Raw genomic sequence first — 14,945 nt, 5'->3', positions numbered from 1 at the left:
CGCTGTACGCGTCATTTCATTAGCAACATAATCACTTCCTCCTATTTCCCCACTAAGTAGTAATGAGCGCAGTTAAGTACATTTTGATCATGCGTCCTGCTGCAGGGCCTTGCCTTCAAGCTGATTTACATGCTTCAGCAGAACCAGCCAAAGGAAGGATACTCCTGCGATCTGCATTACCCCTTTGCACATGAAAGCTGTAGTTTAAAAATAATACATAATAGTGGAAGCTGGTATGTTAATATTAAACTTTTAAATCTCAACCAAACGGCTATTTCAGATACACACGCAGGGCCAGGAAATTTAATGGCAAGACCTTTACTGGGGACAGAATTGTTCTACGCTTGGGAACCCCCCACATTTTAAAAGCAGGCTCTTCATCGAGCGGCCGAACGCGGTAGGGCAAATCCCGGCCACGCCGAGGGTTCGGTGCGCTCCGGCCCGCTTCTGGAGGCCGGCGCAGGGCCCGGGGCTGCCCGGGCCTTGCGGGGGCACCTCCGCGGCTGCGGCCCCGCACACGCCGCGGCGGCTGGAGGGAGCACGCTGGGTACGGCAGGCCGCGGCCGCCGCTCCGCTACCGGCGGCGAGGCCCGGGGCGAGCTGAGCCCGGCCGCCGGCGGCGAGGCCCGGGGCGAGCTGAGCCAGGCGGCGGCCGTAACCGGCGCTCGGCGGCCCGGCCCGGCCCCCACCGCGGAGCCGCCGGCGGCCGCGCCCCACCCCGGCTGCGCAGGGGCAACCCCGCAGCCGCCCGGGCTCCTCCCTCGCCGCGGCTGCGCGCTGGGAGCCGGGCCGGGCCGGGCCGTGCGGGCGGGCGTGCCTATGCTGCGCGGCGGGCTGCTGCCCCGCGCCCTGGGCCGCCCCCGCGGGGCCGTGCGGGGCTGCTGCTGCGCGCCCCGCGGCTGGGCGGCCGCGGCGGGCTGCGGGTCCCGCCTGCGGGCCGCCCCGGGGCTGCCGCCGGGCCAGGGCCGGCCGGCGGGGGCGGCGGTGCCGCCGTGCGCCCGGGGGCTGCGCTGGGCGGGTAAGCGGCGGGGCCGGGCCGGGTTGGGGTTGCCGCCGGCCGGGCCTGTGCGGCCAGGCCCCGCCGGGCCCTGGTGCCGCGCGGTGGCGGCGGTGGCGGCCCGCCTGTGCGCCCCGGCAGGCCTCGCCGTGCGGGCCCGCGGGCGGGCGGGAGGGTCGGTGACAGCCCGGCTGGGGACTGGGAAGCCGAACGGGCAGTAGCTGCACCCCGTGCGGTACCGGGCTCCGCTGGGCGGCTGTCAAACGCGTAGCGGCCCTCTCACGCCCGATGCTGCTCGGTTTCTGTGCCAGCGCGTTATGTAGGTGGCTTGCAGCGGGGCGCCGCGTAATTAAAGCAGAGTGCACCGTGCTGGAAGTAGAAATGTCTTGTCTTTCTTCAGGTAAATTTTATCAGCATGCCACAACAGAGGCCTCCCAAGCCACCTTAGCTAGCGTGTCTCCTGTTTTTGCCGTGGTAAGTACGTGGAGGCGTTTCCGCCAACGAGGGCAGCTTGTGCAAGATGATGGCACTCTTTTTTTTCTTAAAGCATCATAAGAGCAGATAGATTCGTTTGTCAGAGAACATCCCTAGTTCTGAATTGTTGGTTTAAGGGATTCTGACTTGAGGACCATTTATGGTGTACAGCATTCATCAAGATGGTTTTCTAAGATCCAGCATCTGCTGGAAGTTCTCGTGTGAAGGGAGGTCAACTCTTAGAAGAGCTGCAGTCAGGTGGTTTCTTGTTAAGCTTGTCAAGGCATGCAGATGTCTTTTAGAAATATTATTCCTGTGTCTTGATAGCTGCAATTCTAAGCAAACGTAGGATTTGGGGAAAAACAAGTTCTCTATATATTCTTTTTTAAAATGAGTCTGAAAGCCATTTGCAGGCTGCTTGATTGACATTATTACTACATGTGAGGGAAGGTAAGGCCTCCTCGCTGAGAACGAAAAGCAGTCATTCTGCAACAAGGTATGTGCAGCTAGGCCCTTGTGGCCACGTAAGCCCTGTTGCAGCTCTGCTGGGATGTATGCTTAGATACGTTTAATTCACGGAAAGTTATTTTTAAAGCTAGTAATATGGAATTAAGCTACATGGTTTATGAGCAAAACGGCAAATTTTCTGATTAAACCAGATATTGCAGTTTTTCCAATAAAATAATTTTACTAGGAGATGCAAGTGTTAAATGAATAATCTGAATGACAAGTGCTAAGGATTTAGATGCAGGTTACTAGCTCGGTAGCATGTTCATGCAATACTTGGCATGGGCACAAGGCCCAACTACCCAATTTGTGGTACTCTTTAAATTTTATTTGTAAATTTTTCAGATTGCTCCAGAGGAAATAGCAAAATTTGTAATCCAAAATGTAAGATGCTGTGCTGATCTCTTCTCCCTGGTATCCAGTGATAGGGCACATGGGAATGATTCAAAGCTGTGCCAGGGGAGGTTTAGACTGGACAGGAGGAAACCCTTCTTTACCGAGAGGCTGCTCAAACCCTGGAACAGGCTTCCTAGAGACATGGTCGATGCCCCATGCTGGTCAGTGTTGAAGAGGCGTTTGGACAGCGCCCTTATTAACATGCTTTCACTTTTGGTCAGCCCTGAAGTGGTCAGGCAGTTGGACTAGAAGATCATTGTAGGTCCCTTCCAGCTGAAATAGTCTATTCTATTAAGTCTGATCCTCTGTAAATCGCGTCCTCCTCAAGGTTTTCATAGGAACAAGGTCATGCAGATGACACTGGTTTTGTATGGTGTGTATACAAACACAGTGAAATACATGGCAATTTGGTGCAATATTTTTCTTAATTGGGATGAACTGTGAAGAGAGGGCATAAAAAGTTGCCTTTTCTTCATAACATATTTTCCATTTCACTTCTAGGCAAGCACAAACAATTTTAGAAACTGATTTCTTGGTTTATAGTAGTTCTGTGAAAAAAATATTTTTTTTTTCCACTCGTTTAGATGAAGCTTGACAAAGAGGGAAATACTACCTATTTTGGTGAGTTTTCATTGTAGTTTTGGTTGGTTGGTTGTTTTTTGTTTGTCTTGTTTTCCTTGTCCAATACAGAAACACCCAGCTGGGAATCTACATGGAGTAGAAAATCATATTTGGGATACATACTTCACTGTGTTTATTTGGCATGTTGCAATGTTTCTTCTGTTTTGCTGCCTTCTATTGGTCTTCATAGCATCTTTATTGTTACAATTTTTGTATATTTTTAAGTAATATTTTGAAAATAATGTATGCCATCTCTCACAGGAAGGTCATTTTTACTTCTTTTCCCTTTTTGACCAGCATGCTACTTTCCCTGCCTTGTAATCCTACAGGAAGGGAAATACATGTGCTTCCTCAAATGAGTCACTTGGTTTCTGACATGAAAATAATTGTATTGGCCAACTTCTTCACTTATATCTAGAATTTTTCTCTTTCCACTCAACACACAGTCTTTTAAACATTGTAAAAAAAAAATTACATTGAGGAATCAACGGGAGGAAAACTGTTTTAAAGATAGCACAGCTTTTTTTTTCGTTCACAGGACTCGGTAACACAGTAAAATGTGATTTCAGAACATGTATGTTTGTCTCCTAAATGTCTGTCTTAATCTAAAAATATTTTTATGATAGAAAAGAAGAAAACAGAATTGTACCAGGAATTGGGCCTTCAAGCTCGAGATCTAAGATTTCAACACCTAATGAGCATTGCAACTAGGAACAACAGGATCATCATGAGAATGGAGGTAATGGCTTCCCTATAGCTGAGTGTAAACTTGAATCGTGTCTTATTCTTGCACTTGCATTTTCTTGCACAGTTCTTTTAATACCAGCTTTCTATGACGTGTATTCCAGCAGTAAGTGTGTCTTTAGAGCTCTGCCTAGCAATCAGAGGTAGGGGTTTACCAACAGTACATATTAATGACCATTTTCATAGTTGAGCACAGGAGAAACATTACTAACATTGTCACAGAAGTAAAGGCTTACAAGGAGCCTCTTCTTGATCATACCGCTGCTAGCATGGTGCTGTGTCTGAACCATGGGGAATCTGCTAGTTTGCAGTTAGCATGAGATTCTGTTATTTTCCTGCCTGAAAAGACATTTGAAGAGTGGCTTTATCAAAGCCTAAATTATCAAATGCACTACAGAGTTACAAGAAGTCTTCAGAGGTTTTTTTCAGACTCCTACATGTACTGTCTTTTTCAGTTCTTGAAGGCTGTCATAACACCAGAGTTTCTTCTGATACTAGATTATCGTAATTTAAATCTGGAACACTGGCTCTTCAATGAACTAGCATCTCAGCTGGCTGGGGAAGGTCAACTAGTTACATATTCCCTGCCCTTTGAATTCCGAGCCATAGAAGCAATCCTCCAGTACCGGGTGAGCTATCTCATTTTTATGTAAATTGTTTTGGAAGTTGTTGCTTCATAGAAAGGACAGTATGATTTTATTCTTGTGTTAAGATTTATACATACACATTTGTATATGTATTCCGCACTTACTGTAGGAGCTCTTTTTTGGTTTTGGCTTTTGTTGCTTTAGTTTTTATGGTTTTGTGTGTATGTGTGTTTCCATTCCCTTCCCAAGAAAGTGCTAGTTGGATGCGATGGTTTCACCATCATTTGGACAATTAAAAAACAAGTCAGACTACCTTTCTAGAGACATGCTGTAGCTGAAATGGAAGTCACACAAAAGTGCTGAGGTTTCTGGCCTCTTGGGCAGGAGTCAGATAATGATTTCTAGCTATCCTTAAAAATCTGTGCTTGCTAATGCTAATATGACATTTCTAGACAAACTGTTTTAGCTTTATCAGCCTTATTGGTGTGGTTGTCACTGGGTTTCAGTTCAGTGCAAATCACTTTTATAAAATGCTATATTTTGCACTGGCTTCATCTTGTAAGTGGTATCCCTATAGCAAGTATTTCTCAGGTGTTGGAAAGCAGATTGTGTTAATTGCCTATTACTGTGAATTCTGTGTTCAGAGACAGGAGTCAGTTGCCCAAGTCATTCTAAAGGGATTGCTTTAATTCTTATGAAGGATCATGTTGTTATCTAGATCAGCAAACTGCAGGGGAGACTTAACACTTTGCAGCCTCAGATCCTTGAGACACTGGAAGCTCTAGTGGACCCCAAGCTTTTGTCTGTGGATAGGAGTAAACTACACATTCTCCTGCAAAATGGCAAGAGGTAAATAAGAGTAAGCCGTGAAGAGACTAGAAGATGACCATAGAAAATTATGTGCAATGAAATGTTAGAAAAATGGTATCTAATACTAATTTCCTAGATTACTGTAATGCTGGGTTGTGCATCTTACTTGTAAATGTAAAAATCGGTATATGAAATACCTAGTGATATGGGGAAAAACAGAAAAAGGGAAATCTGTTCCGAGTTGTCAGAAATACAGTTGAGCTTCTTAAATAGCATCTGACAGAACAAAATAATACCTAAGAGAATAACATAACATCATGAAAATGTTCCCTATAATGTAAAACAAGATTAGCCTTTGGATCTATGCTTTAAGGTTACTAGTATAATACACCGGTACCTTCATGTATTAGCCTCTCTGATATGACAGTGCAAATATGCACTCACTACATGCCAACGGAGTACTTGTTTTTTTTGACCTACGAATATATTCAGAAAACACATTTGAATCCCTCTTAGTGTGTGTCTGTAGCTCGCTGGTCCCCAGATAGGTCACTGCCAGTGCTAAGTGTGTGGCCCGTAGAGAATTTTTTGAAGGAGCTCTTAGAACCCTGCAAGGAAGTCTTCTCTGGCCACTCCGTCTGGCGAGGGTGCTGGCTGGCAAACTCATTTAGAGATTACCTTTGTGCACTGGTGCCAGTGGGGATTACATGACCTTTTGCCTGTTCTTTCTTCAGCTTGTCAGAACTGGAAACAGATCTTAAAGTTTTCAAAGAAACAATTCTGGAGATCTTAGATGAAGAAGAATTAATAGAAGAGCTCTGTCTATCTAAATGGACTGACCCACAAGTATTGTATGTATATTTTGAAACCACATACTTTTTTTAATAGTGTGTATTGTTTAAGGAGAACTTGAACACTAAACTGGGTGTTCCCTGCCAAAAAGCAGAAAGAAAAAGACTTTCTAATTTTTTAAAGCCCTAATGCTTGCCGCTTCAGAAATCATTGTATTTGCCATGTTGGAGAGGGGCTCCATTGGCACTAGTCATACTATGCAGTTTCATATAGTTCTTAGCATAACAGGCTAGCTCATCTAACGTTTTAAAGCTTGTCTTGAGTAGGTCAGGCACCACACTTCCTTTGTCAGAAGTGTTCTGAACACCTTGCTTCTACCTTTTTGCTCACCAGCAGAACCTGAAGGGAAGAGGCCCTGGAGCAATCTTCTTGGGCACCTGAAGAGCAGCATTTCAGAAAAAATGTAGAAATAGTCCTGTTACACTTTCAAATTCTTGTGAAGGACAGCACACAGCAGCAGCAGCACTGGTTACCTTAACAAAAAACTAAAACGCAAAAAGATAATGTATATCAGATCCCAGTATGTTTGGGGCTGAATTGTATTTAAATCTTGGGCATACAGACATGTTGTATGTTTAAGCAGATAACAGAAACTACCTTTCAGGGTCCTTTGCGAAGTTGCTGAATACTACTTTTGCCTAACCATATTGCATGTGGATATTAATACTGTTCAGACAGTAGCATGGGTTTGAAATCAGGAGATAGTTTCTTGCCCTGCAGAGCTTAGTCTGAATGTGCAGCAGAAACTCAGTATTCCAGAAGTGGGACGCCGTTTGCGTTTCTAATGCATCTGCTGGAGCAGTATTGGGAGGGCTCTGAATTCCAGGCTGGTCCTGAGCCAGCAGCTGGTCTTCATCCTGGGTTTGAATAAAGCCTTCCTTTGGACTTAATACAAGCTGCTGGCAAATCTCTTCTTGCTTCATGGTAGATGATGTGTAGGGAACATCTAGGAAAGATACCAAGGTCGCCTTACACTCTCCTGTCAGGAGAAACCTGAAGTCATCCCTGCTTTCAGACACCATTGCCCAAGGGTAGAAGAGGTGGTGAGAGGTTGCGTAAGGAGTGCTGGAGCCTCTACAGGACTCCAGGATGCAGCAAGGCAGTCTGTGCACAAGGCACACCAGGAAACACTAGCCATGACAGCACGTTTGCAGGCAGGCTGGCAGTGTGTGGACAGCTCTTTTGGCTTCAGGATTGATGCAGGTGGTGCATGGTATTTGATGAACTCAAGAAGCCTGGGGACCCTAGTTAGGCATATAGGTGCCATGAGAGAGATCATTTGCAGCAGGAATGGTGAGCTGAGCCCAGAAGGACAAGATGAGGCAGAGATCGTATCTGTGCGAAGGGATGGCAGACTGTCGAAGACTCATGAGACAGATGGAGGCTAGTTAATGAAAGCAAATCAGGTGGCAGTTATTTTCAAGTCCGTATGCCTGTTGCTTCCCTTCGTATATCCACAGAGGAGCCAATGTAAAGATACTTAGCAAATAAGACCTTGAGCTGAATCCGTAATACAGCAGGTAGTGCTGTAAGGCTTTCAAGTCTGCAACTCCTCTCATCTGCATGCAATAAAAACCTCAAGGTCCGAAGGGATTTAAAATCAGCCTAACTAACTCGAAGTTTCTGCCCCATAGGGGAGAAACTAGGGACTCTGTTGAAGGTCCTCAGGGAGCTTACGTGGGTTGATTCTTAAGACGCATCACTTATTTTCTTGAAAACGACTTTGGAGAGGTTTCTTTAACAGTCAGCAATGCCAGGAGGAGATTCTTGAAAAAGTTCAGTCTCTCTAGAGAAATGAGGTCATACCACAAAAGAAAAAATGAAGACTCTTCCTGGCTTTGCTGCCAGTTGCCAAGCTCTTGTGGATCTCAGGTGCCTCAGCTTTCGTCTACACAGTGAACAATCCAGTACGCCGCCAGAACCATACATGCCTGTTCCAGAGAAGGCTGCTGTGCCAGCAGTCAGACCACGAAGTAAGATGAAAGTCTCTTGGACAGACTTCACTTAGGAGAGCAGCATCTTCCATTTGATGCTCGCTCTTTGGCTGCTTCATGCTCCCAAAACATTTTGCAGTAATTATTGTGTATGTCTGAAACACCTTACAACTAAACTATTTTAATACACACCTAAAACATCTCCCTCACCGTGTAATTGTTTGTGTGTGGATTTTGGTCATGTCTTATTCTTGGAGTTTTTGACTGCACTGTTACCAGCTTCCACCACTTGAGGGCACCAAGAAATTAAGCATCTCCTTTCAAAATTGTCAGCACTTTATAAAAACTTAATCATACAGTGATATAAACTTTATAAATAACATAAAAAATAGGTAACTTTATAACTTTTTAATATTGAAAAAGTAAGATTTGTGGTGTTGTGCATGCCTTGAGCATATCAAATGCTAACTGCTCTACTCAAAATAATTGACTACCTGTGCTGATCAGCTGATAGATATAGAAATATGCCTTTTTGCTTTAAGCTGTTGGTATTGATGGAAGTTCCTCACTGAAAAGATTGGATTTTGAGACCTAGTGTCTAACAGCACTCTTGCTGGCTGTCCCCCACAACTCTTACATGCCTTGTCTTAACAGGTCAATAATACACTTCTATACAACATGTAGCTAACCAGAAAAATATAAATTGTTGCTCACAGTGAGGAGAGTGCATCTGGGATTGACCATGCAGAGGAAATGGAGCTGCTGCTAGAGAACTATTACAGACAAGCAGAAGATCTTGCAAATGAAGCTCGTGAACTCAGAGTACTGATTGATGACTCGGAAAGCATAATCTTTATCAACCTGGACAGGTTAGCTAACCTATCTGTTAGACTGCCAAAAGCTGAGCAGAATTTAATGCTGTCTAGTCTTTCTCAAATCTGCCTACAAGGAAGGTTGGGAAGTTCCATCTTCATGAGGGTTTGAATGGACTTGCACAAGAAGCTGCATTGCACTTTTCTCATCAGCGAACTGGATAAAGCAAAGCAACAAGACATGCTGATTAGTATGTGTAAAAACCTCTCTAGTTATGCATTAGTTTTCCCCAGCAGGAGAAACCAGGCTTCTAGATCCTTCTGGGGAGCTAATCATTAAAGGAAATGTGTGCAAATTTAGGGGCAAAATAAAATTCTACCCAGGAAAGTTTACTCTTAATTCAGCAAAACTGAATTATTTAAGGCTCTGGCTAGGCTACTCAGGTGTTCAGTACAAGCTGCATTATCACTCTGTGGAGTGATACAAGAACAAATACCTTCAGAGCGAGTATTTTCTCTCTGTATGCTACAGTTTTCACTACTAGTCAGCTTTCTCACTGAAAAATAATTGTAGCTTGCATTTGCAAGCACATGCCACTCTGTCTTTGAGGTCAGTGTTTAATATTCTTTCTCCTCTTTACTGGGGAGTTATCTGTAAAAGCAATTGGTGGATGCTGCATCAGGAAACCACAAAAATCCTTTGGGGGAAGACTTGAATATGGAATGATCCAAAACAGACTCAAGTTTGTGGTCTGCAGCATTTACTGACTGTACCTCTTTGTAAGTATATTCATTTGCAAGGAAACAGTAAATTTTTGTTTCTTGTGAATACAGACATATAAATTCCAGCCAGTTAGTGGTGAGAGAACACAAATTTCTGTGGAAATTTACTGTTGCTCTGTGTATACACACCTCTAAGAAGTGAAAAGTCTGCTGATGATTAAGCAGAACCTGCTACCTTAGAGGTATCCTGATGCAGCAATTTCAAAACGATAGCCTCTTTATACTGTTGTTTCATGAGCTTTGTCACTGGGTGACAATTCTAGCATGGAATTACCACTGGGTGGTAATTCTAGCATGACTTCCTCTCTCTATTTGGTTTTAGTGCATGCTGTATGGAATTTGAGAATTTAGACAACAAATCAATTTTTGGGTTCCCCTTACAGATGTTTCTCCCTTCTTTAGCCACCGTAATGTGATGATGAGACTGAACTTGCAGCTGACTATGGGGACTTTCTCACTGTCTCTCTTTGGGCTCATAGGAGTTGCATTTGGTATGAACTTGGAGTCATCTCTTGAAGAGGTAAGGAATGAGTGCTGCTTTTATCAGTGACATAAAACATGGGCCCTACTCTTATAGTGCATTTTATATTCAGTACAACTTCATTATAGGTAAAGCTCCAGATTTATATTAGTGTATGAACATAATTTAGTCCAGTGATTCATGTGTTCGTGCAGTCACTTTTTTGTAAGCAAATTACTGTATGGCTGACTGCATAGTATTGCAGCCTTTTTTCCATGTAATGTCCATGGAAAAGAAACGCAAAGACAAATGTATGGTTGTATAAGGACTGACTATAAAGTAGTATTAAGGTTTCTTTAATGATCATCTGTTCTTCTGAAAAGACCAGCTTTGTCTTCCAGAGACAAGGGTATCTGGCAAGCAGCCAGGGCATTTGTAGCACACCAGAGAAAATATTCTGCTGTCAATTACATGTTTATACCTAGAATGGGGGAGAAGGGGTACAGACTGGGGGGTACAAATTTACAATTGCACACGCTATCTCTAAAACAAAAAAAAAAAAACAAAAGAAAGCAGAGACTTCTTCCTTTTCAAATCCTTTAAATAGGAGGGTTGAATTTCCAAACTTCCTGATGAAGGAAGGAAAACTGCATGGGACAGTAACAAAACACTAGGGTGATTCCTAAATAAAATCCTTTGCTATGAAACAGCCCTTTTCCCAAGGTAGGGTTTGGCTGTTGATGGTAGAGAGTTTACCACTTCCGCCCATAAAGGAGGAGAACACTGGTGAGTAGTGAGAGATTATCTTTGGATAATCCCTTTTCTGAAGAGTGAGTTGCATGCTAATGGGACTGTTCTGTTGGTAGGACCCCAGAATATTTTGGCTGGTGACGGGGATTATGTTTCTGGGAAGTGGTCTGATATGGCGACGCTTGCTTTCCTTCCTTGGGCGGCACCTAGAACCTCCACTACCTCCTCACGTATGTATGGCTGGCTAGGGTGTCTGCTTCAGGCTCTGCATGTACAGTCCATTTCTAAAGCAGGAAATAAGCTGTGGTAGAGGGGTGGGCCACAGAGTATGGGGGAATTCAGCTCAGCGTCTGCTCCCTGTCAAAGGAGAAGGTTTTCCCTACCTGGATTGAATGAGGTGGGAAGCCCCAGCACTGGCAAAGGTACACTTGAGCAGTAAGATACTGCTCACTGTTGCCAGAAGTGAAGTTATAGGCTGTTCCTTGAGACATGCTGTATTTACTTTCACCTGGCAGGCCAAGGGAAGCTGAGGCTAATGATAGAAGCAGCCCTAATTTGCCTTCTCAGCTGCCGCAGCAGTCTGTTCATAGTTAGGGACATAACAGATGCTGCCCTCCTCCTCCCACCCACATACTAACTGGATCTGTAGTCACTGTCTTGCAAAAGAGAAGGCAAAAATAAAAGGACGATGAGGACAGGTACTAGCTGTAACGTCTCAGGACAATGATGCCACAACCATGGGGTTGTGATGTCCTGACTCCCAATCCAGAGTTTGTAACAGCTCCTCACATGCACACCAGCTATCTTCGCCATTGATGCTGATGGCGTCGTAGAGCCCTGTTGTACCAAGCTGTATGAAGGTTTCCAAGGAGTCCATCTTCAGATTAGCAAGATTTTGCCTGGGTCACTTTCCCCATTGTCTACCCTTTCCTGCCAAAGCTTGTGGGACTGTATTGTCTGCCTCTGTTCTGCACTCTATAACAAGGAAGTATCAAGAGGATTCAAAAGTTAAGTTGCTAGAAGTGACAAAAGAAAGGGAGACCCAGATAAACTCCCCTTCTTCCCTCCCCTCCCTTGTCACTAAGAGGCTGGTGGAAGTAGTTTGTTGTGGATTGTGGACTACGGCTACGACGAACCACATTATCCTCAAGTGTTGCTCAAAACCAACTCCAGCACATACTGACTCTGGCTTGGAGAAATGTACTGAAAGGGATTAGGGAGGGAGAAGCCAGAGAAGGTGTTCTGAAAATAAGAGGAGAAAAATCAGGGTTCAGGCCTCTGTGAAGCTTTATTTCCTTCTGCTGCATATAGAGCAGCTTCTCATGTAATCACAGGCTATTTTGTATCTTGCCTAGGTTCCTGCAGTTTTGAAAAAATCCCAACCAGCAGCTGGAAGAGTGGAGATAAAGAACAGCCTTAAAGCAGAAACATTTGGGCTGAGCAGAAGCACATTAACAAACCATTAGGAACAGCAGGAATGAAGAGACTTTTATTGTTAGAGGGTGGACTTTGGACATTTTCCCTGCATTTGTTCTTTGTTACTGAAAACAGTACGAATTTTTAAACTTGCTAATTTAATATATATTTTGTGCCAAAAACCTACGGTGAGATTTTAATGCTCACACACAAAAGGAGAGAAACACAAGGGAGAACAGCAACATGCTTTCCACAGTAGTTTCACTTCCACCCCCTGTATGTTCCAATAGTTTTCTTATCACATACATGTACTTATTTTTTGGGCATTTTCATTTCAAGCGTTTCTGTCAAATAGTTCTTCACATAATGGCCCTTCTTAAAGAGAACAGTATTTTCAGCTTAAAGGATGACAGCAGTCAGCATTCATCAATAATTCTGGTTCTGAGCTGCAGATTTAGGAATCTGACTTCAAATGTCAAAGAAAAATTACCCCAGAAGTGGCCTTTTTAATCAATTTTTTTAAGGCCCTATTTAACTGCAGAGAAGAGATTTTTCCAAAGCAAGAAGCATACCTGCATCTCTTGTGAAGCATCACCTCTAAATTGGCAGTAACCAGAACTAAGTTTCCCTTATTTTAAGTGAGCAATAACAGGCTTTGAAATGTAGCTACTTACCTTGGGTGTTCCTTAACAATTAATTTCAGCCCAAAACGTGTGCAGTTCTAGGAACAGGAGAAGCATGTGATAATGCACACTTGTGCTTGTTAACAACTCCTTGTGTTGTCACAAGGACTGATTCAAAAGCTGGTAAAAATCACCAGACCAGTCATTGGCTTCTCTTAAGTTGGGCTCTGCTGTCCCTCTTTTCTCTCCAAGAAGACAAGACAAAGCATGGACTAGCCTGCACCACAGTAAGGAGCTGGGTTAGTAAAGGCTGTGGAAGCCTGCTGTCCTGTGATGGACTGAAGGAAGGAGTAAAATTCTTATGCCCACTATTTGTGTTTTTAGGACTTGCCTCTGAACTCTCAGGGCGTAGTTCTCCACTGGTCTCTCTCAGGCTGTAGAGGGAGCATGAAATCCTTCTAAATCAGCTCACAAACTATTGTATTTCTTGTTTGGGGTTTTTTAACCTCTCTGTAATGTACCATGAGTAGTTCCTTAGGTACCAGCAGATAAATCACTGTACTGGCAGGGGTTGAAAAGACAGTAACTGTAGCTGTGGACATTTTTACTCAGGACTAATGAGTCAAAAATGGAAATAAAAAGGTACATTAAAATTATGCAGGCTTGTGATCCTAGTTTGGTTAAAATCGGTTGTACATAATTATTTTCAAACAGTTGTTCTTGCTCTGTATCTGACTTCAACAACAGATATAAAAGGCATGAGAAGGTGAGAGAATTAATGGGGTTTGTAATGTTTTTGAGCGTTTTTTAGCTGAATTTTTTGCAGCCTTTTCGCTTAGCAGGTAGAGATGTGAAAAACTTCTAAACTGAGAAATCCAGTGGAAAACACAATGGCTCACATACCTTGGCCGATAAACCCCAGGAAAGCCCAGCGTGTGAAGGGATACGGATGCTGATGTTTTCAACCAAGTTGTAGTTGCGTTAGGCCAGAACTGAAATGTGTTGGTGCAGCTCTTTGGGAACCTTTCACATAAGCTTTCCAAGCTCTGTCTTGTGCAGAGAGGCTTCTGTGCACTGTATTGACTCCTTTTGCTGTACATAACTGACTTAAAGCACAATAAAAGCACTGAGAGAAAGACACATCTTTTACAAGACTGCCTTTCTCTCTATAGCCATATGCAAATGTAGTCAAAATGCATTGATGTGCAATAAAATTACTCTGAGTTCATACACAGAAAAAACCAAAGCCAGTGGAGGCTGTATGTTCAGAATGCAATTGCTATGGAACATACTGGTTTCATCAATTTTCATTTAAAGAGGAAAACTCTTTTTATTCTGCCCTTATAAATACACTGCTCATTTTGCCTCACACCACAGTTCACAGATTTGTAAGGTAAGTACTGTGCTCCCAGTTCCATCCCGTTACTTCTTTCATAAAGTTCAGATTTTAAACTTTGTGGGTTTTTTAAGTGTTGTGCTATTCGGGCAAGTAAAGTCCCCAAAATAGATGTCAGAACACATTATACATCAAGCTAATGTTTACCTTGCCTTTTTTTTTTAAAAAAAAAAAAACAAAACCAAAAAACCAACGTGAGAGGGAATTCCTAAGAAGGTCAGTTGAGGTGTGTCATCCTGGAGTATGACCTTTAGAAAGAATTCTGTGCTATTCCACTGACTTGTGTTATTAAAAACAATGCTTTATGTTTGTGAAGGAGGCAAGAGAGAGAACATACATATGTGTCTACGGAGTAGTGTTGGTAATAACAGCATCACCTCTTGCTGCTCAAGTTGTTTAATAGATAATTGATGCATCATACAAAATCGGTGTTAATTAGTTGAAGAATAATACTGTTAACAATAAAAGCTGTTAGCAATTCCAAGTTAGCACGGTCATGGAATTTTACATGAAAACACAAAGAAAGGGTGTCAGACTAGTCTCAGCCACAAGTGCAAAAGCATTTCCTAAACCTTAATCAGTCTTGCTTGCGCTTTCCTTCCTGGGAGATCTCAGCTGTTCTACACCCTAAATGCAGGCCTCAAGACTTGCTAGACAGAGGCAGTCCTTTTGCTGGGCACCCACCTTTCTGTCTGGCTTAGAGCTGCCCCTCTTCCATGCTTACTATTTTAACGGCAGCTTTTGATTACCTTAGAATCCCTGCCTGTACCACAGTATACAAGG

The 14,945-nt window shown here is 43.5% G+C and overlaps 1 protein-coding gene across 1 annotated transcript; it reads left to right on the top strand.

Moving 5' to 3' along the window:
• The first annotated feature begins 819 nt into the window (after nucleotides 1-819).
• On the top strand, nucleotides 820-14,165 carry MRS2 (magnesium transporter MRS2). The gene is made up of 11 exons (XM_075704767.1): nucleotides 820-1,018; nucleotides 1,398-1,471; nucleotides 2,959-2,995; nucleotides 3,622-3,734; nucleotides 4,195-4,368; nucleotides 5,045-5,175; nucleotides 5,871-5,987; nucleotides 8,639-8,791; nucleotides 9,920-10,037; nucleotides 10,844-10,957; nucleotides 12,083-14,165. The coding sequence occupies exons 1-11, from the start codon at nucleotides 820-822 to the stop codon at nucleotides 12,191-12,193; spliced, it is 1,341 nt and encodes a 446-aa protein (XP_075560882.1). The 3' UTR covers nucleotides 12,194-14,165.
• Nucleotides 14,166-14,945: the final 780 nt, after the last annotated feature.

Source organism: Pelecanus crispus, chromosome 2, assembly GCF_030463565.1.
Source record: "Pelecanus crispus isolate bPelCri1 chromosome 2, bPelCri1.pri, whole genome shotgun sequence".
NCBI lineage: Eukaryota > Metazoa > Chordata > Aves > Pelecaniformes > Pelecanidae > Pelecanus > Pelecanus crispus.
Note: the sequence above shows the minus strand (reverse complement) of the source record. Positions and strands in the feature narration are given on the sequence as shown.

Coding starts and splice junctions, on each gene's coding strand:
- MRS2 (XM_075704767.1), top strand. CDS start 820: ATGCTGCGCGGCGGGCTGCTGCCCCGCGCCCTGGGCCGCCCCCGCGGG. Junction 3,735..4,194: donor GGATCATCATGAGAATGGAG/GTAATGGCTTCC, acceptor TGTCTTTTTCAG/TTCTTGAAGGCTGTCATAAC. Junction 5,176..5,870: donor CTCCTGCAAAATGGCAAGAG/GTAAATAAGAGT, acceptor TTCTTTCTTCAG/CTTGTCAGAACTGGAAACAG.